General features: G+C 37.9%; 1 protein-coding gene across 3 annotated transcripts in view; it reads left to right on the top strand.

Moving 5' to 3' along the window:
* rarab (retinoic acid receptor, alpha b) overlaps positions 1-24,595 on the top strand; it is a 127,229-nt gene that overhangs the window by 50,960 nt on the left and 51,674 nt on the right. For all 3 annotated transcript variants that reach the window (XM_051886650.1, XM_051886652.1, XM_051886651.1), the window contains exon 3: positions 9,692-10,388. In XM_051886650.1, coding sequence (XP_051742610.1) covers positions 10,220-10,388 — 169 coding nt within the window. In that variant the 5' untranslated portion in view covers positions 9,692-10,219. The remainder of the gene's footprint in view (positions 1-9,691; positions 10,389-24,595) is intronic.

Raw genomic sequence — 24,595 nt, 5'->3', positions numbered from 1 at the left:
TGATTGTGTCTTCATTATAGCATATAGATATGTATATTCATCCAGCAAATATGTACCATAACAACGGGAGCTTTGGAATTTTGGACACATTCTTATCTTTGATGGATGCTATTAATCTTACTGACCACCCGCAGATAAAACACACACTCACCATCCAGCCGGTAACCTTTCTCAAATACCAGGTGTGTGTGTGTGTTTCTGCTTGTGTGTAGCTGCAAAGGACAAAGGAGGGTTCATCTTTGAGTGCCACTTGAGTGACATTATTTTGTACCCCTGGTACTCATACGGTTTTTATTTTCAGTCGTCCTTTGGCATGATTTGTCTGAAACATTTGCTGGTTAACCATGCCAAATAAAATTGTGATGAAATGATATATACTGCAGTATATATCATAGATACCATAGAATTACCATTAGGAATGCACAATATATTGGTGTCATATCTTTTTTTCACGAGTTCGCCTGCCCATTCAGTCTTTATGGTAAACAAACTTGGCATGCTAACCTCGAAGGATGCTTGAATCTGAGGTTCAGCTTGAGCTCCGAGCTAAACCCCCCTGTAACAGTACTGCGCAGAGGAAGAATAAGAGAAATGGAGGAGGAGGGATGCCGGAAGAATTGTTGCTGGGACGACACACTAACTGCTCGTAATGATGATTGACAGGACTGAATGTTTAGGCATCTCCCAAACCTATGCTTGGAACTACATTTAATGTAATTTAATTTTTGTTTTAACTAAATATGTTATCATACCTAAATTCATGCAATTAATTTTTATTTTTTCATTTAGACATAATAATATAGAATTTTAATTTAACCATTAATGGTGCAGCGAGCAATTTCTGAGAAATGATGTTGAAAGTGGATCGGACCGAACACCACAACACACTTGTAGCCAGTCAGCAGTAGGGGGCGTGTCACTCATGATAGGGGAGGAAGGAAAGTCAGCAAGAGGGAGATTTGAAGAAAGACTGTAGAAAGAGAGATGGCTGAGAGGCATTACAAAAGAGGAAAGGTCAGAGGAATATAACTGGAAAAGGAAGGGATATGATCAGGCAAGAGCTTTAGGACCCGCGTTAATATTAGAAAAGAGACTTAAAGGATTAGTTCACTTTCAAATGAAAATTAGCCCAAGCTTTACTCACCCGCAAGCCATCCTAGGTTTATATGACTGTCGTGTTTCTGATGAACACAATCGGAGGAATATTAATAAATATCCTTACGCATCTGAGCTTTATAATGGCAGTGAACAGGGTTCATGAGTATGAGCTGAAGAAAGTGTCTCCATCCACATCCATCCATCATAAATGTACTCCACACGGCTCTGGGGGGTTAATAAAGGCCTTCTGAAGCAAAGCGATGTGTTGGTGTAAAAAAAAAAAAATCCATATTTAACAAGTTATGAAGTAAAATATCTAGCTTCCGCCAGACCACCTTCCGTATTCAAGTTACAAAGAAAGTGTAAACTGGCGTCACATCAGTTACACTTTTGCCGTAAGTTAAATAGGGAAGGTGTAGGACTTAGCATAAGCGTTTTTAACTGCAAGAGTTTTACACTTTCTTTGTATGCTGTATACGGAAGCTAGATATTTTACTTCATAACTTGTTAAATATAGATATTTTTTACACAAACGCATCGATTTGCTTCAGAATGCCTTTATTAATGCCCCAGAGCCGTGTGGAGTACGTTTGTGATGGATGGAGGCACTTTCTTCAGCTCATACTCATGAACGCTGTTCACTGCCATTATAAAGCTCGGATGCGTCAGGATATTTATTATTATTTCTCCGATTATGTTCATCAGAAAGAAGAAAGTCATATACACCTAGGATGGCTTGAGGGCGAGTAAAGCTTGGGCTAATTTTCATTTGAAAGTGAACTAATCCTTTAAGCAGGAAGGCCTGAAAACAGATGTCGAGGTTGCGTTGTTTCTGCTCCAACAGAACAGTAACATTGGTTTTGGTATTTTTTTACAGAGCCAAGATATGCTGCTGTTGCAATGTTGTTGTATAGTAACAGTTTTGGGCGTCATTGTTTGTCTGGAGCTGTTGTGCCTCTGGTGATTAACAACTGACTCTTGCTTGTATATACTTTTGTGTACTGTATGTTCATTTTTTGTTCTTCCTTTTCATTTGTTCGTCATCTTTTCTTTATTTTTCGTGATGCATTACATGTTCATGCATTTTGGGGGCTGAGCAATGAAGTGAGGGGTGTGTTTGTTTGGGTTGATTTCAAATATCAACAGTGTTTCTCAGAAATCGCTTACTACACCTTTAACCTTTAATTTAAACATTAATTTAGCAATTTATCGGTTATCAGCTGAAACATGAAAATAATTATCTGCATATTTGTCAGAATCTTAATGTGGGTACATTCCTAATTGGCATCATGGTAGTATACACAAAACATGGTAACACGTGATTTTGTAAGGTTAGGCCTGCTCCTAACATGCAAGCTGCAAATGCATTGAATGAATAGTGATCGTGTGTGTATCTATAGATCAAGCCTTTCTTCCTGTCTAATTGAAATGCTCCCTTGGCACACTCTATATGCATGGCGTACACATGCATTTAGCTCTCTCTCCCTCATAAAGGTGATAGTCCTCGTTTAGTGCATAGATTTATTACCTCTGCTCATCTCATACCTATAGTAATGACCTTTGAAACTACCTCCCCTCTCTCACTCTCGAACCCTCCCTCTCTCCCACTTGTCTCCTTTACCACATGTCTGCAGTCTCAATTCATTTCCCTTCATTTCATTTGGCTGTCTTAATGGACGAGGGGAAGGGGAAATAGAGCCCATTACTGGGCTATGGACTTTCATCATCTCTCTCGTTCTCTGTCTTTTCCCCCTCCTCCTCCACCTCCCTCTCTCTCTCATGGCTCTCTAATGGCTAATGCTAATGAACAGAGACATCTTTAACAAAAAGACATTGAAGCAAAAAACAACCTTCTATTTCAGAGAGGAAATTGTGTTTTACTCTCTTTCTCTCTCTCTTTCTGGGTTTGTGTGTGTGTGTGTGTGTTCAGCAAGCACTTTATCTGACAGTGGTGCTTGTAGACATGGCCATGCCAAGTACAATGTATTGACCTCTGGCCTTGAACAAATGCTAATCAATGAGTCCAGCAGTCCAAGTCCAGGAAGTCCTTGGGGACAGCATTCAAAACCCCCTCCGTTTGTGGTCTAGACAGCAGCCAGATCCTTTAGGAATCGTTTTTACTCTAAACTTCCATCGGCTGATTCAATCCAACCACTTACTCCTTAAAACCTGTCAGGAAGGTTGCCAGTTCCTTTTATTTTTTCCCTCTTCTTGCCTTGCAGTATGTTTACACACCCTGTTCTGTCTTTTGAAAGGTTGCCAGATACTCTAACTCTTACTCCCCTTTAATGTGTGGTCTCTTTCCAAGGGCCTTTGGCCAAACGTTTCTTGCAGCATACTTAAGTGTCCCCAGAGGAGTTTTCTCATGGAAAGAGTGTCACTTTCCCCTAATATTCCTCCCCTCACATATAGTTTTGTGTCTGACTGAACAGTTTGGCTGCATGCATGTATTGAGGGAGTTTTTATTATCTATGTGTGTGCGGAGTGAATGTCGGTCAGATTAGGGAGTGTTTTATAAGGGCGGTTTCTTCCCCAGTGGTTTTGGTTTGTTTGTAGCAAGAGAGCAGTCGTCCCAGACGTCGTATATCATTGTGTGTGTGCGCAAGTATGTTTTTTTTTTTTTTTTTTTTAAATCCGTGATGCTTTGAGACCCTAGAAAGATAAGTGGTGGCTGTAGTGATGTAACTTTTAAAGACCTGATCCTAAAGCATGCTCAATAAAATAGTGCTTTTAGATATGCACCGATATTAAAGTTTTGTCTGATATTTTTTTGTCTGATAAGTTAGTGATAAATGCTAAAATTTAAATGTTGTTTGAATACAAATAAATAAATAATAACTTAAATCATTCATTTTAAATGTTACAAGTAAATTTGGCATCACAAATTTTATAATATACACATAGTTTTGAGATTCGCTAAAGATTGTATTTAACAGTGTTATTTGTTAGTGTTTTTAATTATTGATTTAAGTCAGCATTACATAATGACAAAGATAATCTAAATGTAAAAATAAGGGAAAGAAGCATGATCCATTAAATATATCCAGTATTTATTTTTTAATAAATGTATTAATGATTATCAGTTGTTGGCCTATATATATATCACGGAAATAGGCCAACAACTTATACACTACCGTTCAAAATATTTATATTTCAAATAAATGCTGTTCTTTTGAACTTTATATGTATCAAAGGATTCTGAAAAAAACATGATTTCCACACAAATATTAAGCACCACAACTGTTTTAAATATTAATAAAATAGAAAACAGCTCTTCTAAATATAAATTAATTAATTATACCACAATATTACAATTTTGGACATGTTTTAGGTCGACTTGAAATAAAATGCAAACTATAGATCTGCTTCACTTTGCACAGTGAATGTATTTTTCCTGGTTAATTCTGTTGCAGGGCTATAGTTTGGCATGATAATGTACAATAAATACTGTTGACAGTTGCAGTCTTTACCAATGTTGCTGAATGTTGCTTTCACTGACTCTGACATTTAAGTCATTCATTAGTGCAAATATGTGAGACATGGACCAATGCCACAGGCAACTTTGAAAAGTGAAAGGGAAACACTGAAGTGTGTGTGTGTTGAAATGTTTGTGCGTGCATGTGTGTGTGTTTGTGAGCTCCTAAAGTAGGTCCACATGTCTCTCCCAGTTATGCTGAAATAGCAAAGGTCAAGGTTCCTGAATCTTAGGCCACGAACCTTGAACTTTTGTTATTGCACATTTCCCTCAGTCTGCCAGATCCTCTGTTGTCTCACACACAGACTCAGGCTCTGTTTTCTCATCATTGCCTCAAGATATGCCATTTCTATCCCCTGTTGTCATTCAAATATCGTCTCCCTGGTCCAAGAGACAACCAAACAGCATGTTTTGAAACACGTGTGTGCACAAATGTGTATATTTCAGCAGATAACAGCCTAAATATGTTCACACACACCATTGCATGAGATTCATGTGGTGCTGGTTAAGGTAAGCACTAAAACATTTATAAGGTGAGATTGTAAAGGCACATTGCATGATGAATGAATGATGTCAATGTGCCTGCACTGTATGTGACTATATATAGAAAGATTGATAATTTATGACTGCAGAGATCTAGATTTCTAATGAAACATCTCCTTCCATACAAATATACATGGTTGATTGACATTGCATGTCTTTTGTTCATCAGATCAGACATGAAAGTACAAAAGTATGAACAAATTGTCCTTAAATAGATTTGAAATGGTAAAGATTTAAAGGCTTATATTTATAAAACTGTTAAAAAGTAAAATAAAATGAACACAATTTTAACAACATTGCAAATGTTGCAGTAAAAAAAGGGTTGGGTATGTTAAATAGATCTTGTCTGAAATAGATAGCATGTGGTTTGGTGATTAGTAATTGTGAATTTCTTGAGTAACTTTCTAAAGTTTGCTCATCCAGTCCGAGGAGATAATATCTCTTTCAAAATAGGCATTTGTCACACAAAAACTGTGTGTGTGTGTGTGTATGTGTAAAGAGAGGGCACTTCTAATGTTTTGGTATGAAACATGAGTTTCTCACTCTGACTGTGTGAATGCGAGTGTTTTTGCTGAGCTGTGTGTCACCTTCATGTCTTGCATGTATGATTTTCATGGGAACTAGTGTGCCTTCACCCACACTTACTTTCATTGTCAGATTATTTGTGTGTGTATGAGTGTCCCTTATTCACTATAGTAAACTTAAGCACCTCTGATGATGCCTGTCACCTCAGCTGGTAAGTGTTTTGATTCTAACTGTGTGTTATATATGTGGTGTATGTGTACTGCTCTTGTTTGTGATATGCTTGTGTGTGCTTATATTAATGTGTAGTGGGTATGTAAATGTAGTTTCATAAAGATTCAATGAAATCTCTTTGCAAGAACATTTTTTCTTACATGTGCTGATAGATTTCCTCTTGAAACATGTAGTTTGATTATGACATAATGATATGTACACTACCGTTCAAAAGGTTGGTAAACATTTTTTTTTTTGTGGTTTTGAAAAAAGTCTCTTACGTTCACCAACACTGCATTTATTTGATCAAAAATACAGTAAAATCAGTCATGTCGTGAAATAACTGTTTCTATTTGAATATGTTTTAAAATGTAATTTATTTCTGTGCATCATTAATCCAGTCTTCAGTATCATATGATCCTTCAGAAATCATTCTTATATGATGATTTGCTGCTCAAGAAACATTTATTATTGTTATCAATGTTGAAAATAGCTGTGCTGCTAAAAGGATTAGTTCACTTTCAAATGAAAATGAGCCCAAGCTTTACTCATCCTCAAGCCATCAGGTGTATATGACTTTCTTCTTTCTGATGAACACAGTCGGTGGAATATTAATAAATATCCTGACGCATTTGAGCTTTGTAATGGCAGTGAACAGGGTTCATGAGTATGAGCTGAAGAAAGTGTCTCCATCCACATCCATCCATCATAAATATATTCCACACGGCTCCGGGGGGTTAATAAAGGCCTTCTGAAGCAAAGCGGTCTGTATTTAACAAGTTATAAAGTAAAATATAGCTTCCGCCAGACCGCCTTCCGTATTCAATGTACAAAGAAAGTGTAAAACTCTTGCAGTTCAAAAAGCTTATGCTACGTCCTACGCCTTCCGTAATTTGAATACAGAAGGTGGTCTATATATATATATATACATATATACATTCTCATCCTTGAAAGCATTTGATTGGACCAAAAATTTTTAGTGCAGGATGAGTCATCAATATTTTTGGTCCATTTTCACAGAAAAAAGAGACTACAATTCAGAGGTGCACACATTATGAATTTTGTCAACTTTTAGGAAAATATTAGCATATACATTAGCCTCAAAGCTAACAATCATAGACTAAAAGCTACATTTACATGATATTGCTTCTTGTCATAAATATAATAACATCTAGTGAGGTTATGCTTAAAATAGATTTAACCATCTATCATGTTCAATATAGCTCTCTCTTTTGCCTTCTTGGTGTCTTTATTCGTGTCTATCTTTCACACAAATACATGAGTCCTCTAATCTCTCTTTATCACACGTTCTCACACACTCTCTGGCATTGAATTAGTTTGAATTAGTGAGTTCATTGCTATGTAAAGGGGACCAGTGGGGTTTAACCTACTTAGTACGCCGGTTTAATAATGTATGAGTGAGATTTGAGAGCCGTGTGCAGCACAATAAGGTGTCTTCACTCTCTCTTTTTCGGCTTTGATCTCTCCCTCTTGCTGCCTTCTTTTTCTACTCTTTCTCTCAGTTTCTCATTCCCGCTTTGAGCGCTATCTCGAGCTCTACATCCATGATGCTACACATTCCTTCAGGGAGATTCATAATCCACATTCCATATGGAAGAATGCCTGAAGTAGATTTATTTGTGCAATATTTCGTATCTGTTGTGTAGTTTAGAGAATGGATGGGGTGGGTAGAGTCGAGCAGAAAGACACCAGATACGGTAATACAAATGGACCTGGAAGGTGAGGATAGATAGACGCAGACAGACAAACTGATTACAGATAGACAGTTTTTTTGCTCATCACTGGTTCCTCAAACAGTGTTTTTCCTCCTCCTCACAGTTCGTGCTCTCACATTTTCAGGTTATGCCCAGATAGATAGTGTTAATGAGGGTTTCTGACAGACGGTCTGTGTGAAGATCCTGCTCTGTGTTCCTGAGGGAACTCTACAGTTAACAAGCTCACTGGGGAAGACCTTGGCAGCATTTTCCCACGCTGTCAAGCTGGGTTCAGTGCTCAAGAACAGGCCCTGTGTGTAAATTCACAGTCTTTCTTTCTCTAATTTCTCAGTTTATTTGCACTCTTTGAGGTGTGATGTCAAACTGGATGTATTTTGATGTTTCAGATGTCTGAAGAAAGAAAGAACACATTACTATGGTTATTAAACCAGAGATCATCAATCATTGTATCTAAAATGTGTGTTACTAGGCAGACTCCTTGCGTTTTCAGCGGATATTTTTGGGAAATTCTGCAGAATGAATTTAATGATAATGTGTTGAACAGAGCTGAGAATACTACACTGTTATTGGTACTTCTTCTAAGAACCTCAATTAATCTTTAAATATGAACACACATAGGGTGGGGAGCGTGCAATTTTTTTGAACCATTAGAAATGACCCTTCACTTGGTTACTGTTGCTAATTCAGACAGGCTTTACAGAACATCCCATAGACCTTATTCAGAGAAGCACCATTACAGGAATGAAAGCGAGGCTGTGAGGGATAGACTTACCATGTTTTCAATGGCATCCACTGTAAAAAGCTGTATAAAGCTCCCAGATCACTTATAATTTTCCACAGTTCATGCTGTCTGGATTTTTTTGTCTACTGAAATTTCTTGGAAAGATATTTTTGCAGTGTTTCGTCGGCAAAACAATCCAAAAACACATTAAATAATAGTGCAACCCACTGAAGAGATGTATGTACATCCCTCACAACCCTGCTTTCATTCCCGTTAAAAATAAAAGATGGCGCTGCTGTGAATAAGGTCTATAGGAATGAACAGGAATGAATGTGATTTTCAGGAACATGTGCTCATGACTTGTAAAAAATGATTGGATAAAATTCTTATGTGCCTGATTGAATTGAGACCTTAAAGGGTTAGTTCACCCAAAAATGAAAATAATGTCATTTATTACTCACCCTCATGCCGTTCCACACCCGTAAGACCTTCATTAATCTTCAGAACACAAATTAAGATATTTTTTATTAAATCCGATGGCTCAGTGAGGCCTCCATTGACAGCAATGACATTTTCTCTCTCAAGATCCATTAATGTACTTAAAATTTTTTTTTAAATCAGTTCATGTGAGTACAGTGGTTCAATATTAATATTATAAAGCGACGAGAATATTTTTGGTGCGCCAAAAAAAAACAAAGTAACGATTTATATACTGATGGCTGATTTCAAAACACTGCTTCATGAAGCTTCGGAGTGTTATGAATCAGCGTGTCGAATCAGCGGTTCGGAGCGCCAAAGTCACGTGATTTCAGCAGTTTGGCGGTTTGACACGCGATCCGAATCATGATTCGATACGCTGATTCATTACGCTCCGAAGCTTCATGAAGCAGTGTTTTGAAATCGGCCATCACTATATAAGTCGTTATTTATTTTATTTTTTTGGCGCACCAAAAATATTCTCGTCGCTTTATAATAATAATACTGAACCACTGTACTCACATGAACTGATTTAAATATGTTTTTAGTACATTAACGGATCTTGATAGAGGAAGTGTCATTGCTCCCTATGTAGGCCTCACTGAACCATCGGATTTCAACAAAAATATCTTAATTTGTGTTCTGAAGATGAACGAAGGTCTTACGGGGTGTGGAACGGCATGAGGGTGAGTAATTAATGACAGAATTTTCATTTTTGGGTGAACTAACTCTTTAATGCATTTTTGTGCTTTTCAAAATTGTGCGCAGTAATGTGTTTAAACATTAGTCTGGCTGATATATTGGCCACAATACACATTAGGCCTATATGAAATGCATGCCCGCAAACACATCTGATAACTAAAAAGTGTCTTCTGTTCCTTTCCACTCTTTTTCTTTCTTTCTTAGGTCACCGTGCTGGACTGACTCGCTCTGACAGGTTTGAACCGAGGGCATTTTGTGACCTCTGGAGCACGGCATCTCGATTCCTCTTGCGTCACATCGTCCAAGTCAGTCCTCCTGAAATCTGGTGGATTGGAGTGAGCTCAGGTCCTTGTGAAGAGTCAAACCACTCCCCTGCTGCTACATAACATCTCTGTCAAACAGTGCTGGAATATACCGCCTCACACACTACTATTCCAAGAGAACATTGGGATTGTACCCAGAGAGTTACATAACACCAAAACAAAGAGCAGTTTACCTGTGAGCCGTACACTGTGATCGAATGGCGTCATAACCACTCGTACGCACCCTGGATCATCAGTCATTAACCTGTCTCTGTCTTACAGCCACAATAGTAAGCGCCCACACGGACAATCGCAGACAAAGCTCTCCTAGTTGGATTACCAAAAGTAGCTCATGATGGGAAAGTAGACATCCGGCATCACGGATAGCCTGCACAGAGGTCTGGGACTCAGTGTTGTATCTGAGCGTGCAATGTCTGGAAACGGCAACCCCTGCCCCAGCCCCGGAGGGTTGGGCACCCCTTTAGGGGGCTTCCCTATGCCGCACTACCCTTACTTCTTTCCTCATATGCTAGGAGGGCTCTCCCCTCCAGCACTTCCAGGACTTCCTGTCAGTGGATACAGCACTCCATCTCCTGCAAGTGAGTATCCCTCATTTCCGGTGTGATACATCTGCGACTTGCTATTAGAAGATGCATTTAGGTGTGACACAGTGCATGTTGGTCTGGGAAAGTGTTTTCTGTAGTATGCTGAGTGAAATGTACAAGAAGTACATAAGGAACAGTTCACCCAAAAATAAAAATTATGTCAACATGCGCTAGACGGACATGTTTGACCATTGTGCTCACTTTTGCATTGTCCTGCTCATGACAGCGTTCTTAAAATGCGTTCAATTTTTTAAACATTTGTCTCATTTTCGTTTCATTGACTTGCGTCTCGCATTCTGTGTAAATGGTCCCTTTGAGTAAACAAATAATCTACTCTACAGGGGAAATTTATATCTCAAAATGTGACTATATCTCACATTTGTGACTTGTGTAATTTAAACGATATCTCACGATATTTAAATTGTTCTTTACTTTGAGGTTTAAACGGCCTCCATATCATGATCAATTTAATGTGTCCTTGCTGAATAAAAGTATAAAATTATTTTTAAAATATCTTACTGGCCCCAAACATTTTTAACGATATTGTAAGTAACATAAGTAGTTAATATGAATTATGTGCTATTCTGGTTATTTCAAGTCTTTTGGACAAATCGTTAGTCATTGAAATCAGATGATTATGCAGATCTCCAATTAAATATTCTGTATGATGACATAATTTTATTTTTGGATGAACTGTCTCTTTGTTTACCTGTAAACAAACGGTTAGTAGTCGCTATGATTGGTCTTTTACAGATGTGCTGGCTACAGTCTATTCTTGCAGATATGGTGGTTGCTATTTCTGTGTGTACTTTAGAGATCACCCACTGACCATATTAAGCCTCAGGAGACCCTTGATTAAATACTGTTGAAGCCCAGCTTGAATTTTCCAACAACCGCTATGGGACACTTTTAAAATCCTTGAAGAAGGTCTAGCTTTTATAGCTTTGAAGTTTGGCTCTTTATATCTTTTGAAAATCTATTTCAGAATACCTTGCGTACGCATTAATGTGTGAAATACCCTTTAGATCAGTATGTTAGAGTGACTGGATATTTAAAATCTCTCTGAAGTTGTGGTTCATTGTTGTTTGTGATCTGACAGATGTTTTCATGCTCAGCTATATGCTCTGTTCCGTTAACATGCATTGAATTTGATTACAGCCCATATACGTGATCCTGCCGTTTCATAAGGTCTTAATGTGTCGGATCTTGTTGGTTTATACAGGTTATCTGTATATCTGTTGTTTGGCCTGTTCTGCACTTTGAGGTGCAAAAACCACCGGAATGTTCTTGGGCAAAACGAGATGCCGTGCTGCCCACAGTGCCTAGGGTTATGAACGTCCTTATGTGAACTAGAACTGTGTGTGTTAGTTTGGGTCTGTTTGTGCATGAATATTTGCATGCGAGTACTTGATGATTACTGAATGAACTATGAAAAGTCTATTTTCGTTATAGCTTCTTTAATATAAACAGTAGTAGTGCTGTGCAGTATATATCGGAAATCGTCTTAATATTTTTCTTTTTTTTTTTCTTTTTACACTATATTTGATGTATATTTTTTTATATTTACATATTTGCTATAATATAGCTTAAAAGTAAGTAGCATCATCAAGTATAAATAAATAAATGTGAACATTGTCGCTTTGTGGTGCTTTTCAAAACATCCCAACCAGCCCAAAATAACATTGGCTCAACCAATTGTATGAATTTGGGGCAGTACTATCTGTTTCAACAGACGAGACATGCCTAAACTTGTTTGAGAACCGAAAATTTGAGTAATGTATGAGTAAGTTTTTAATTGATTCATTAAAAATGACGGTCTGAACTGATTCATTACTATACTAAAAGTATTAAAGAAAATAGCAATTCTGAGTAATGATGCAAATCACCGAATCAATGTTTTTAGTTTATTAATTTTGAAAAGGACAGTTTGAACTGATTCGTGGAAATGATTCAAACTCTTATGCCATTTTTGCTACTGATGTTTAAATCAGAGATTCTTTTAAAACATATTGTTGTAAGACAAGTTTGTATCATCTTTAGGAAAATGTAGTGGCCAGATAAAAAGTGCAGTCCATAATGAGTAAATTGTACAGCAGGACGATTTCTAGTTTTTCAATCATCCCTGCCGAGAGCAAGAGTTGTCGCGTTGTTCAGCGATCTGTGGAGACATTGCCGTCCACTTTCCACACTTGAAATGACAGTACATAATGTTTTAACTCGGTGGGAGGGAGCACATCTTGAGTCAGCTACTGATGCAGTGGCTGCCGCCAACCACCGTCGGCAGTGAGGCTTTGGCAGTCAGTCAGCGGCAGCTCCCTCCTGGGCCTGGAGCAACTAATGTGCCTCTCTGCATAGTGCTATATGACACACAGCCCTCTGACGCTCTTGGGGGCTAATTATTACACACCCCCTGCTGACTTGTGGAAAGACTCCGCACACTGTCAGTCAAGAAAAGGCGCACAGCAAAAATTTGGTGCCCCGTGTGAGAAAAGGGGGTTTGGGGGTGTTGTGGGAACATTATTATTTTGCTTCCGGAGGATGATGCAAAAGTTTGCATGGAATTAGCTCTGGTAAACCTATTAGTCAAGGAGACTATATCACCGTGAAACCCAAATAAGTGTGTTGGTTTGGCTTTGGGCTGTGTATTTGCATGAGGTCCAAATGAGAGAACATGGATCGATGGGGAGCGGAGCATTTATTTATCGTCTTCCACAGGAGTTAGGCTATGGAATATGGATGGATATGGAGGTACCTGTTATTGTCGAGCTCTCCTAACTTGACTTAAACAGCCGCTAGAAGGAATCCCCAGGGTGCTTCTTGTCACTTTCTGTGCTGTAATGATGTGTCAACTGCCAGGCACAGAATTCAAGCGGCTGGAAGGTACAGTGATTAGATTTGTGCTCAATGGAGTTATGCAGAACTATAGCAGACTTATACCTCAGATTTGGGCATCTTAGTTAGCATGATATGAGAGTGTTTCAGTGTGGTTTCTAGGAAAGGAAGTGGAAAGGTGGACTCTTGTCCTTCTGATGAAGATTAAAAGCGTTTCTAACTCTGATGCTCATGTGTGTACAAAGTTTATTAGTCTCTGCACTTCATTTATGAATTTCCCGGCTATCACCATAAAGGCCTTGTATACTAAAAAAGCAAGTGACCAAATTTCACAAAGTGTCAAGTATGACATGAATAACTCAGCTCTTTTTGAACACCTCTGAGGTCTCCGAAGTCTCATTTGGATTTCATTAGTGTAGCAAATGTAGTGTATTTTGCAATTCAGCAAGCTGTGCTGCAAAAAAGTGTGCTTCCGAAATGCACATGGGGGTCGACATGTCATTTTCAGAAGTGTCCTGCAGTGTGAGATTGCTATACTTCATGTAAAGTACTTCAACAAAATTGTTCTAAATAATTTATGGGTAATTATGAAACATATAGTTTGTATGACAATACAATACAATTCAGTCAATCAATCAATTTATTGATTGATTGAATGAATGAATGTTTGATTGATTTATAAATGACGTTATTTATTTATTTATTAATAACAATGGTTATTTATATCTTTATTTTTATCATTTGCGCTCAGGTTATCAGTCTCCACCAGTGTTAGCGGGGTTAGCGCAGACTAATGAAGTGTTACCCTGATCAGGCCTGCCAGGCGTTGTGTTCTGCTGGGTCCTCCAGACATTTTTCAACAAATTCGGGCTGCTGTGTTTTTTTAGTATAGCTCTAATCCTTGATAGCTCCCTGTCCTCAGATTCAGACTTGTGTTCTGTCACCAGCTCCCCCAAGCGCCACTTGAGTTAAATATAGAACACAGTTTAATGCCACAAAGTGGTTAGCATCAGCTACCAACAACCCCTGCCTGCTTCCCTCCAGGGTCCCTGCAGAAAGACAAGCACAGAAATATTCAAAGCACGGCAACTGTGCTCCGTTCTGTTGGGAAATGAATATGACTCTCCTTGGATCGGTTTATTAATTTTTGATATGTTGTTGCTGCTGTGTCTCATTGGCAACAGCAGAGCAACAACAGCAGAATGAATTAGCTAATGCGACAGGAGTGTCTTTTTATACTACTTCATTTCCCTCGATGTTCAGGTGACCTTTAGCCTTGAAGTGTAGTTGTGCTGTGTTGAATCATTTGCATGATTGTGATGCATGCCAAAGCCAACATAAAATGTTGAATTCCTCTCAGTGCTGAGTGCACCCCATGTCTATACTTACATCTCAGTTTATTGTCACTAAAAGCTTACAGCACTGTTGAGTCAAGTCAAGTCACCTTTATTTATATAGCACTTTATACAATACAGATTGTTTCAAAGCAGTGTTACAGTGATAACAGGAAGATGATTTAATAATGTGAACAGAGTTCATTTCGGGTGTCAAGCAGCTCTGAAAAGAAAATAGTAATGGTTCTGCTGAAGATTAGTGTTGATTCAGTTCCGTTGTAAAGATCATAAATTATTAATTTAGTTCATTTCAGCTATAAAGCAGTTCTGCAGAAAACAATAATGTCATCGTCCAGCTCAGTTCAGCTCTCATCCAAGAGTGTCAGTGCAGACAAATTAATAGTATTGTTGAATATTAAGTGTCCCCAACTAAGTAAGCCAGAGGCGACAGTGGCAAGGAACCCAAACTCCATCAGGTGACAGAACGAAGAAAAAAACCTTAAGAGAAACCAGGCTCAGTCGGGGAGCCACTTCTCCTCTGGCCAACGAAAGAACACGGTGTGATTATGATTCAGACTGCATCACACGTCAGAAATCAGGCTGTGGATTGGTAGCATTTAAAATATTTCATCCAGTTCCTTCTGCTTGAAGATCGGATTTATCACGCTGGTATGGAGACGAAGCTGGACATAGGGGTCTTGTCTGGTTCTTGTGGTCTTTGCTGTGGATCTGTGCCGATGGCTGTCTAGTCGACAAGGTCTTTACAGGTAATTGTTTTAGTAGACACAGTCTCTGCTGACATTCATGGCTGTGTTGTGGTCGTGTCTAGGTGCAGTCCACCATCTGATCTGGATACGGCCCAGATCCGGCTGACTGCAGTAACCTCAGGATAAGGATGAGACAGACAGACTAATATTAACATAGATGACATTCTTCTTACGATGTAACAAGTACATCGGTGTTATAGGAAGTGTTCCCAGTTCTGTTTGACCACATGTTTTGGAACTAGGTTTGCATTATACACTGGCATCAAAATATTTATTTTATTATATATTTTTTAAAATAGGCACTGAATATTTATTGTTAAATATTGGATATTTGTTTTTTTATTAAACAGATATTATTAAAGATATTTATTTGTTTCTTCCTGTTTTAAGATTTGACAACACTTTATAAGTATACAGTAATTTATTACTAATTACAAATAATTTGCAAACTATTAGTTTATATTGTAGTGTATCTCTACATTGTTGTTATATTAATAGCCTAAATACAAATAGTGAGTTCTTCATTCATTGTCACTGTAAATAACAAAATTATTGTTTAATTAGTTCATAAAAATAGTTAATGTTTTTTTTATGATTTGTTAAGAACTTATTAACCATATAAGTAATGTACAGTATTTTAAACCAGTAGTAAAGGAGTTGTTAATATGGTTATTAGGAGTAAATAGTTTAGATTAGTTCTCACTTTAGATTTGGTCACACAATATCGGAAAATGTCATTAGGGTAGGCAATTTCGGAGAGGTTAGTGATAGCGAGCTAGCTTTGAAAGCATGAGATCCCACCCTCCCTTCAGAGCATTCTCTAAATTCACGCCTCCTCCAAAACACATGAACGCGCACAGCAGAGTCTGCAAAGCGTCACGAGAGACTACAACTCTGCATATCCTTACTGAACATGTTAATGATGTGTGATGTCTGCACGAGTAGGGTGCACGGAGGTATGGAAACACATATTTTGACAGGCAGGTAGGACATCGTATGCCATGATTGGACGAACATTTTATTATTGACCACTTCTGTTATTGATTGCTATCCGGATGTGAAGAGAGTTTCAGCCAAAAATCTCCTGAAAAGTGCTGTCCTTTTTAAGAGCATGTTTAAGTTCATTTCTTAGTTCCGTTGAGCTTATTGGGTTTGTGTCTCGAAAAAAAAGTACAACACCCTTTATTAATGTTAATCTGAAGAGAACAGTAAACTGTGTTTCAGACCATGTACACAAACTCTTTTGCATTAACCAAACTAATCATTTTAATCCATTGGTTTTAATTTGCTAAGCTCTATTTTTTTCAAGGACAATCTAACAAGCATCCCAGAGGTCCCTCTATTTTAATGAGCACTTTTTTGTAATTGAAACTGAATATTTTTTTCTATTACAGATTTCTTTCTTTCTTTCAAGAATATTATGTCCATTTATATAGAATATTCCCACATGACCTTTGACCTTGTGACCAAACATATCCAAAACCTGAAATATACTCCTGGCACCACGTTTGACACATCTCTCTGGTGCTCGTCAGACTGGTGGTTTGCCGTCCGTGGCCGATACAAGAGCTGCCTGTCCTACACCAGCTGTCTGCAAGACATTTTGACAGATGCCATGTTACAGTCGTTGACTCACTGTTGCATGTGTGAGGAGATGGGCCTGTCAGAGGGTCCCTGGTTCCGCTTTGGCTCCTAGAAGTGTGAAAATGCTACCTGTCTGCTCTGGCAGGGGCTGCCCGTGTCGTTTAGCTTTCGGATGTCACCAGGATTCCCATCTCCTCTGAATGAGGAGCAGACCACCATTGTTTGTCAAGCCTGCTGTTTCTACTCCTCGTCACAGTGGATATTTTCTCTGTTCTGGCCATGTGGATGATGGATCTGCATCTGGCAGCCTCCGCCTGGGACGCGCCTGGGCTGGGCGTTCAGCCTGCGGGCCTGTCAGGGTGATATTTATGTCTCCTAACCTTCCAACCAGGGCCACCATGTCACTAGTTCATTCATATGTAGGTTAGGATGTTTAATCACACTTCAATTGCTTATGGCAGCGATAGGAATAATTAGTCTCAGGTAGTTTGTTGCATTAATTTAGATAAATTGCCCATCCTGCAAATGCAAAATGGAAGTACGAACCCAACCAAACATTTTATGTTGATCTACAGTGGTCAGTGCTGGGGTGTAGTGGTTAGCGCATGTTGAGACACATCGAGCTGTGGTGCTCATGTTAGAAATGCTGGTTTGATCTTTTAATGTCAATAAAATGGCAAAAGGTTTATCTACAGTATGTTTTAGGGGGGGAAAAATGTCAAATGCATCTGTTTTTCAGATGCCTGAATGAGGAATTGGCAGAGTGAGTACCTTTGATGCCGGGAGAATTGTCACTGCTCATTTTCGTGTGTCTAACATGGCTGCCCTTCTCTGGATGCCTGGAGCAATGGAGCGAGCTCATGGCAATCTCACTGTCACACTTCGCTCATGTCTGAGACAAGCATGGCTGTTGTTTTTTGAGCAGTCTGATTTGATGCATGCTGATGTTGTTTACTTCCACCTGATTTTACTGCTCATCGTATTCATTTCACAGGCCAGCTCCAATCTGCAGGGATCGGTTTGACCCAATCAGTAGTTTTATAAACACATGTTGTTATATGACTTCTAAAGTTCTAAAAGTATTTAAATGAGCTTCATTATATTTATCCCAGTAGACATTTAGTTTATTTCTTGTGCTATTTCATCATGTGTTAGTGGTTGCTAACTATTCTGTATATTACATACTGTAGGGGTTGTCATAACTCTTAAAGGAATGGTTCACCCAAAAATTTTTTTTTTTTTCACTTACTTACTTACCCTCATGTTGTTCTACACCTGTATGACTATTTATTTTTTTAGTGAATTTATAAAGTTAAAATATAGACTTTAAAAAAAAAAAAAAAAAAAAAACACTTTTCAAAACAGTTCATTGTTAATATGTTTGTCAAGCCCCATAAAGAATAAAACACAATAAAAGCACCAAAAAAGAAGTCCATATGACTCATGTGCTATATTCCAAATCTTTTAAAGCCATTTGAAGGCTTTGTTTGAGAAACAGACCAAAACAGGAACAGACTGGTGCACCAGTTTTTTAGTTACGGCATAATTATCTCAAACCTCTTTCATCTAAAGGCACCATATTTGATTTGAACATAAGGCTAATGGCTAATTTGTGAGCTATCGTATGACTTTAGAAAATGGTTCAAAATCTGGGGTTGGAAGGCTTTTTTTTTTTTTTAAGCAATCTCTTGTGCTTTTGTGTACAAAATAATTGTTTTCTATTTCGATACATTTTAATGTGTAATTTATTCCTGTGATGCAAAGCTGAATTTTCAGCATCATTACTCCAATCTTCAGTGTCACATGATCCTTCAGAAATCATTCCAATATGATGATTTGATGCTCAAGAAACATTTATTATTATCAGTGTTGAAAACAATTACATTTTTGTGGAAATGGTAATGCTTTTTTCAGGATTCTTTGATGAATATAAAGTTATAACATTAAACATTATAAATCCTTGCTAATAAAAGTATTAATTTCCTTTTTTTTTTTTTTTTTTTGAACATTTTTCAGAATTTTAAACAGTAGAGCATAGTGTGTAAAGCATATAAATAAATAAATAAGTTTTATTTTTGGTGATAAGAAGCTAATATTACTAAGGCTTAATTTTATTTCTCTGTTTTATTTTGATCACTTTTTATTGACCGTGAAAGTATAGAAAAGACTGTATATGATGGGGAAAAGAAGTGGGAACAGTCCTTGACCCTGGTTGTGTCTGAACATGCGTGTTAACCGCTGGGCCACAGCCCTGACTACGCTCCTCCTACTTGTCAAAATGCCAGTTTACCTTAAACCCATTTAACATCAACCGCAAATGTTTGTCTTTACACGTCAGTCCACCACATAAGCTCGAGCACTGGCAAGAATGCAGTTTCCTTTAAGTCGGGTTTGTGTCATGATGTCACAATCACACAGTTCCCTTTCAACTCATCCTGAAAAGGTGTTACAAGCTGACAAGAATGTGTCTTGGCATTTTTTCAGCACTGTTCATCATCAGACAGTAGTTCTGTATTACGGTGCATCCTCAGGCCGGTCAGCATTGCCATCTGATGAGTCATTGGCCCAGTCTAACAGCCATATGCTGCTCGCGTGCAGCACATCTCATGTTGGCTCAGGTGGCATCAACTGATCCCAGTGTCCGCACAATGTGCAGCGGGGGGCAACCAGACAGGGTGGCGACCGTGCAGCCTGAAGGCATCTTAAATCACCCTGGGTCAGGCGGCCTCTCGGAGAAGAATCTCTCCGTTGGGTCTTGAATTTCTTGCTTTTCTCTCTCTCTCTCTCGCTCATGTGCTGCATCTTCCTGGCTAAATGACAGCGGTCTTTCTGACTGTTGGCAATTGGTTGTTTGGTCACATTAGAACTTTTTTTCTTGCCTTTTTTAAATAGATTTGTTTGATCTATAATTGTCTTAAACCCAGACTTTCAGTCTTAAAAGATGAAAGCCCATTAGAAATTATTTCTTTCTTTATTTATTTACATGAGAGAATATGTCCAATTAATTGGGGTCAGTAGGTTATTTTTTTAGAAGAAATGAATACTTAATCAATACTTAATGATTCATTAAATTGATCAAAAGTGACAGTAAAGACATTTATAATGTTACATTATTTTTCAAATAAATGCTGTTCTCTTTAACTTTTCTATTCATCAGAGATTCCTGAAAAAAATGTTTAATGGTTTCCTCAAAAATATTAAGCAGCACAATGTTTTCAACACTGATAATAAGAAATGTTTCTTAAGCAGCAGATCATCATATTAGAATGGTTTCTGAAGGATCATGTGACACTGAAGACTGAGTAATGATGCTGAAAATTCAGCTTTACCATCACAGAAATAAATTACATTTGAAAACATATTAAAATAGAAAGTGGTTATTTGAAATTGTAACAATATTTTAGAGTTTTACTGTTTTACTGTATTTTTGATCAAATAAATCTAGGTGAGCATAAGAGACTTGTTTCAAAAATATTAAAAATCATACTGACCCAAACTTTTACGTATATATTATACATTTATGGTAATTCTGTGTAACATTATATTAACATATTATGAACATTTCATTTAATTGTGTGTTATTTACCCCCTGGAGCCATATGGGATTACTTTTATGATGGATGGATGTGCTTTTTTGGGCTTCAAAATCTCGGTTACTGTTCACTCCCATTATAAAGCTTGGAGGAGCCAGAATATTTTTTAATGTAAATCCAGTTGTGTTTGACTGAAAGGAAAAAGTCATATAGGATGGCTTGAGGTTGAGTAAATTATGGGATAATTTTCATTTTTGGGTGAACTATCCTTTTAAAGGTTGTAGATCATGTCATAGAAATTACACTGTGATGGAAATGTTTATGGCGAATCAGAAAAAAATGACAAAAATGAATTATTCTTTTATGTATGTATGTCCAAAAGTGGCCATAGTTGAAGAGACCCAGTAGAAGATAAACTCTTAATAACTGAAATCTTAATAGCAGCTATTATGTGATCGGTGAGATACATTCAAGTGCATAGCAAAGGATCGTTCCAACAACCTAAAGCGGTCACATTCACTCTTAAATACATTTAACACTGAGGACCCCTGGACCACTCCATCATGATGGAGCTGGATGGAGGGCAGTTTTAGTGTACATGGGGAGAGACACTGTGAATCCCTTGAGAGCAGGAGGCTCTTATCATGCCTTTGGGGAGAGGCCTCAGGGTGACACTGTTAAAAGAACTGCACTCCCAAGTCGCTAAAAGCCTGTTAAAGTAACTGCTGTTATTGCTCCTATTCTGATCTCTCAGTCACAGTCTCGACCTTCACGAGTCCTTGCATTAGAAATGAGGGCAAGCACAAACACTTGGCACTCAAAGAGAGGTGTGTGTGTGTGTGTGTAGGTCAAATCTGATTAGTCTAGCATACTGTAGGAGTGTGAAAAGCATACTTTCACTGGTACGCTCAGAAAAAGTCTTCACACTCCATACAGCCTGCTGTTTTTATATAAATTAAAATGATCATAATTAGTGTATCAGCTGAGGTGGTTTGGCTTCTGACTCATAAAAAGGCTTTTGTGTGCTTGTATATGATCCACATCTTCAGTGAGCTCCTGTCCAGTTTTTTTTTTTTAAAAGTTCATGTCTGCTGATCATAAAACAAAGATTCATTGATTCAGTCCTGTATAGTTTGCTCCTGACCCATTTTACTTCCGTAATGTGATGATAGATGGAAGTGGATACAACAGGATATTCAGTGACCAAAAAATATGTAGGGCTGGACTTGATTTTATACATCAGGATTAGATCGTGAAAAATTTGTGTATACGAGAATGGAGATGGACCGGCCCACGTGATCTAGGTGATGTCATTGGAAAAGGAAAGTTGTTTTAGAGTAAGTTAAAGGGATAGTAAATTATCCCATGATTTACTCACCCTCAAGCCATCCTAGGTGTATATGACTATCTTCTTTCAGACGAACACAATTGTAGATATATTTAAAAATATCCATCGTCCAAAGTTTTAAATATGGATATTTTTCTTACAAAAACACATCGCTTCGCTTCAGAAGGCCTTTAGTAACCCCCTGGAGTTGTATGGATCACTTTTTTTTTATGGATGGATGCATTATTTTTGACTTAAAAACACGGCCCCCCATTCACAACCATTATAAACCTTGGAGGACTAAGGATATTTTTAAATATAACTCTGATTCTGTTCTTCTGAAAGAAGATAGTCATATTCACCTAGGATGGCTTGAGGGTGAGTAAATCATGGGATAATTTTCATTTTTTGGGTGAACTATCCCTTTAATAAAGCTTTTATGGTTGCACTTTATTTTACGGTATGTGCAGTTACATATACTTTCAACATCCTTAACTAAGAAATTACTGGGTAATATAAGGCAAATACAAGGGATAAAGTTATGTTTAGGGGTAGGTTCAGGGTTAGTATATATATATATATATATATATATATATATATATATTTGAATTATTGTAATTAGGGGATTGAACTGATTCCAGAAAGGTGCACCACTTTGTGAGCTTAGCAACAGTCTAACTTTAAACTCCATTGGAATCAGTTGTGAGTCGAGTCTCTGTTGTGGAGCGCCATTTGTGTGGCAAACAGACTTGCTGCCTATGTTGTGTGTAGCTAATGAGGGTGCATGTATGTTAGAATGCTGCCATAGAAGCCAAATCTTTATCATCCGTTTCCCTTGTCACTAACACATTGTCCTATGATTGAGATCTCTTAAATTGGGGATCACACATTTTATTTATAGTGTAAATTCAATGTTTGTTTCATTCACTAATTGTTTGAAAGTTGACATTTTTATATGCTTTCCCCATTTTCAGCCATAAATAACTTCACAAGGCCATTGCTGATGTAACGGTCACATAGAGCATTTATAATAATTTGTGGTAGATTGTGAACTGCGCATGTGCATTGAGTGTGTGCGTCTGTAAGAGAACGTGAACGGTGAGCAGGAGAAGAGATAACCGCTCTATCGACTTTGTACTCTTTTTCCCTTTTATTTTCCTTTTTCTATTTGTGACCTAAGTTGAATGTTTATTTGGATCCTTTTCTCTCACTCATCCCCATGTATGCGGACGAGTGTGACGACGTACAAGTCATTTTATTAAACCCGGGAAAAAAAAATACACGCCAGCTCTCGCCTCACGTGCATCATTTCCTCGAGCTCTACACATTTGTTTTTCTGGGCAACAACATTTCAACTCTGCGTTACACTGAGCTTTAAAAGACTCAATTTATTGATGAAACTAAAAATGCATGTCAAAGTTTTAGTGCAGAAAGAGGGGCGCTAGGCTACCATAAACATAGTATTTACTCATACAGACAGCCACACACACGTACAGACGCACACAATATCCCATAAATCGGGCCCCCGGGGGATGCCTGCTGCTGTTAACTCCTTAAGCAATTTAATAGGCCTATTTGGGCGTGTATTTATAGAATGATTTAGCACGTGTTGATTTCCTGCGCTTGTTTACTCTGTCTTCTTCACAGAAAACTTTTATGGACTTTTAAAGGTTTTCGGTAGCAGCCGCTGACAGGCGAGGACGTGAATTCAAACTTGTATGATGAACTGCATGTGCCACAAAAGAGAGTTTGTGGGACTGTGACATAATCAGCGTTTGTCCTCACAAGTGTGGCCAAAACCACTACTGCCACCAACTCATTAGTATGTGTTTGATTGCTTTTTAATTGCTCTTTATGTAACATAAACATATTATATTGAAGAGAATCACTATAATTAATTGCCCTAACATTTGCATTAATCTGCATGAAGCCTCCACGCGTAATTCTGGCCTGTGTGAGACACAACATTCCTGCAAGTTATTATAGAAACACTCATTCATACAAATACAAGTGTTTTCATTTCACATATTCAGGTTTTCTCAGCTGTAATGATTTATTTGACTCAAAAATGAAACTGTAAACTGTTACACACATTATGTTTGCTCTTGACCTGATTTGTCAAACTGAAGAAATTACAACCAGGTGTAATTTTCATGCTTCTAGTCCCTCTTTCACTTCTTTTTTTTATTTTTTTATTTTTCCACTCGTTCTAGAGCTGGCAGTAGTGTACTGTATAGTCACAGAAGCATACGCTTGTATGTGTGTGTTATGTGTGTGAGAGGCTATTTTTGAATCTGCATTGACAGATGTTCCCAATCCAGCTGTGACAGCCTCCACCCGCTCTACATTCCAAATCATACTCACACACACACAAAGGAAATGCTGGTATGTAGCAGGCAGGATTTCTGTTGTAACAGATGAGCTGATACAGCAGGTTTGACTCTAGTAGTCCCTGAAGCAAAGTGAGAGTTAAAATAAAAAATGAATAATAAATAGTAATATTTAGTTGTTTTTATGTCTATTCATATTTATTGTTTTGGTTATTATTAATAATTGCACTTATGATATCTGTGTAAAAGCGTTTACGATGCCTCTGTGCAATGCGTCTTATATATTACACAAGGACTGTGCTGGGCACTTCAGTGGAGAGTGGCCAATAAACTCCCTTTCAATCAAAGAAATGGACACAGCAGACAGCTCTGCTTAAAACATGCAATTAGTGAGACGCAAGTGGACAGGAGGAGCCAGTGTATGTTGGGAGCACACCTGCGACCACCCAAATTTATTGCCTATGTTCGTAATTGTCAGCTGCCATCAGTAGATG

This window comes from Ctenopharyngodon idella, chromosome 3, assembly GCF_019924925.1.
Source record: "Ctenopharyngodon idella isolate HZGC_01 chromosome 3, HZGC01, whole genome shotgun sequence".
In the NCBI taxonomy this organism is placed as follows: Eukaryota; Metazoa; Chordata; class Actinopteri; order Cypriniformes; family Xenocyprididae; genus Ctenopharyngodon; species Ctenopharyngodon idella.
The sequence above is the reverse complement of the archived record's forward strand: the minus strand, read 5'-3'. Positions and strand labels throughout refer to the sequence as shown.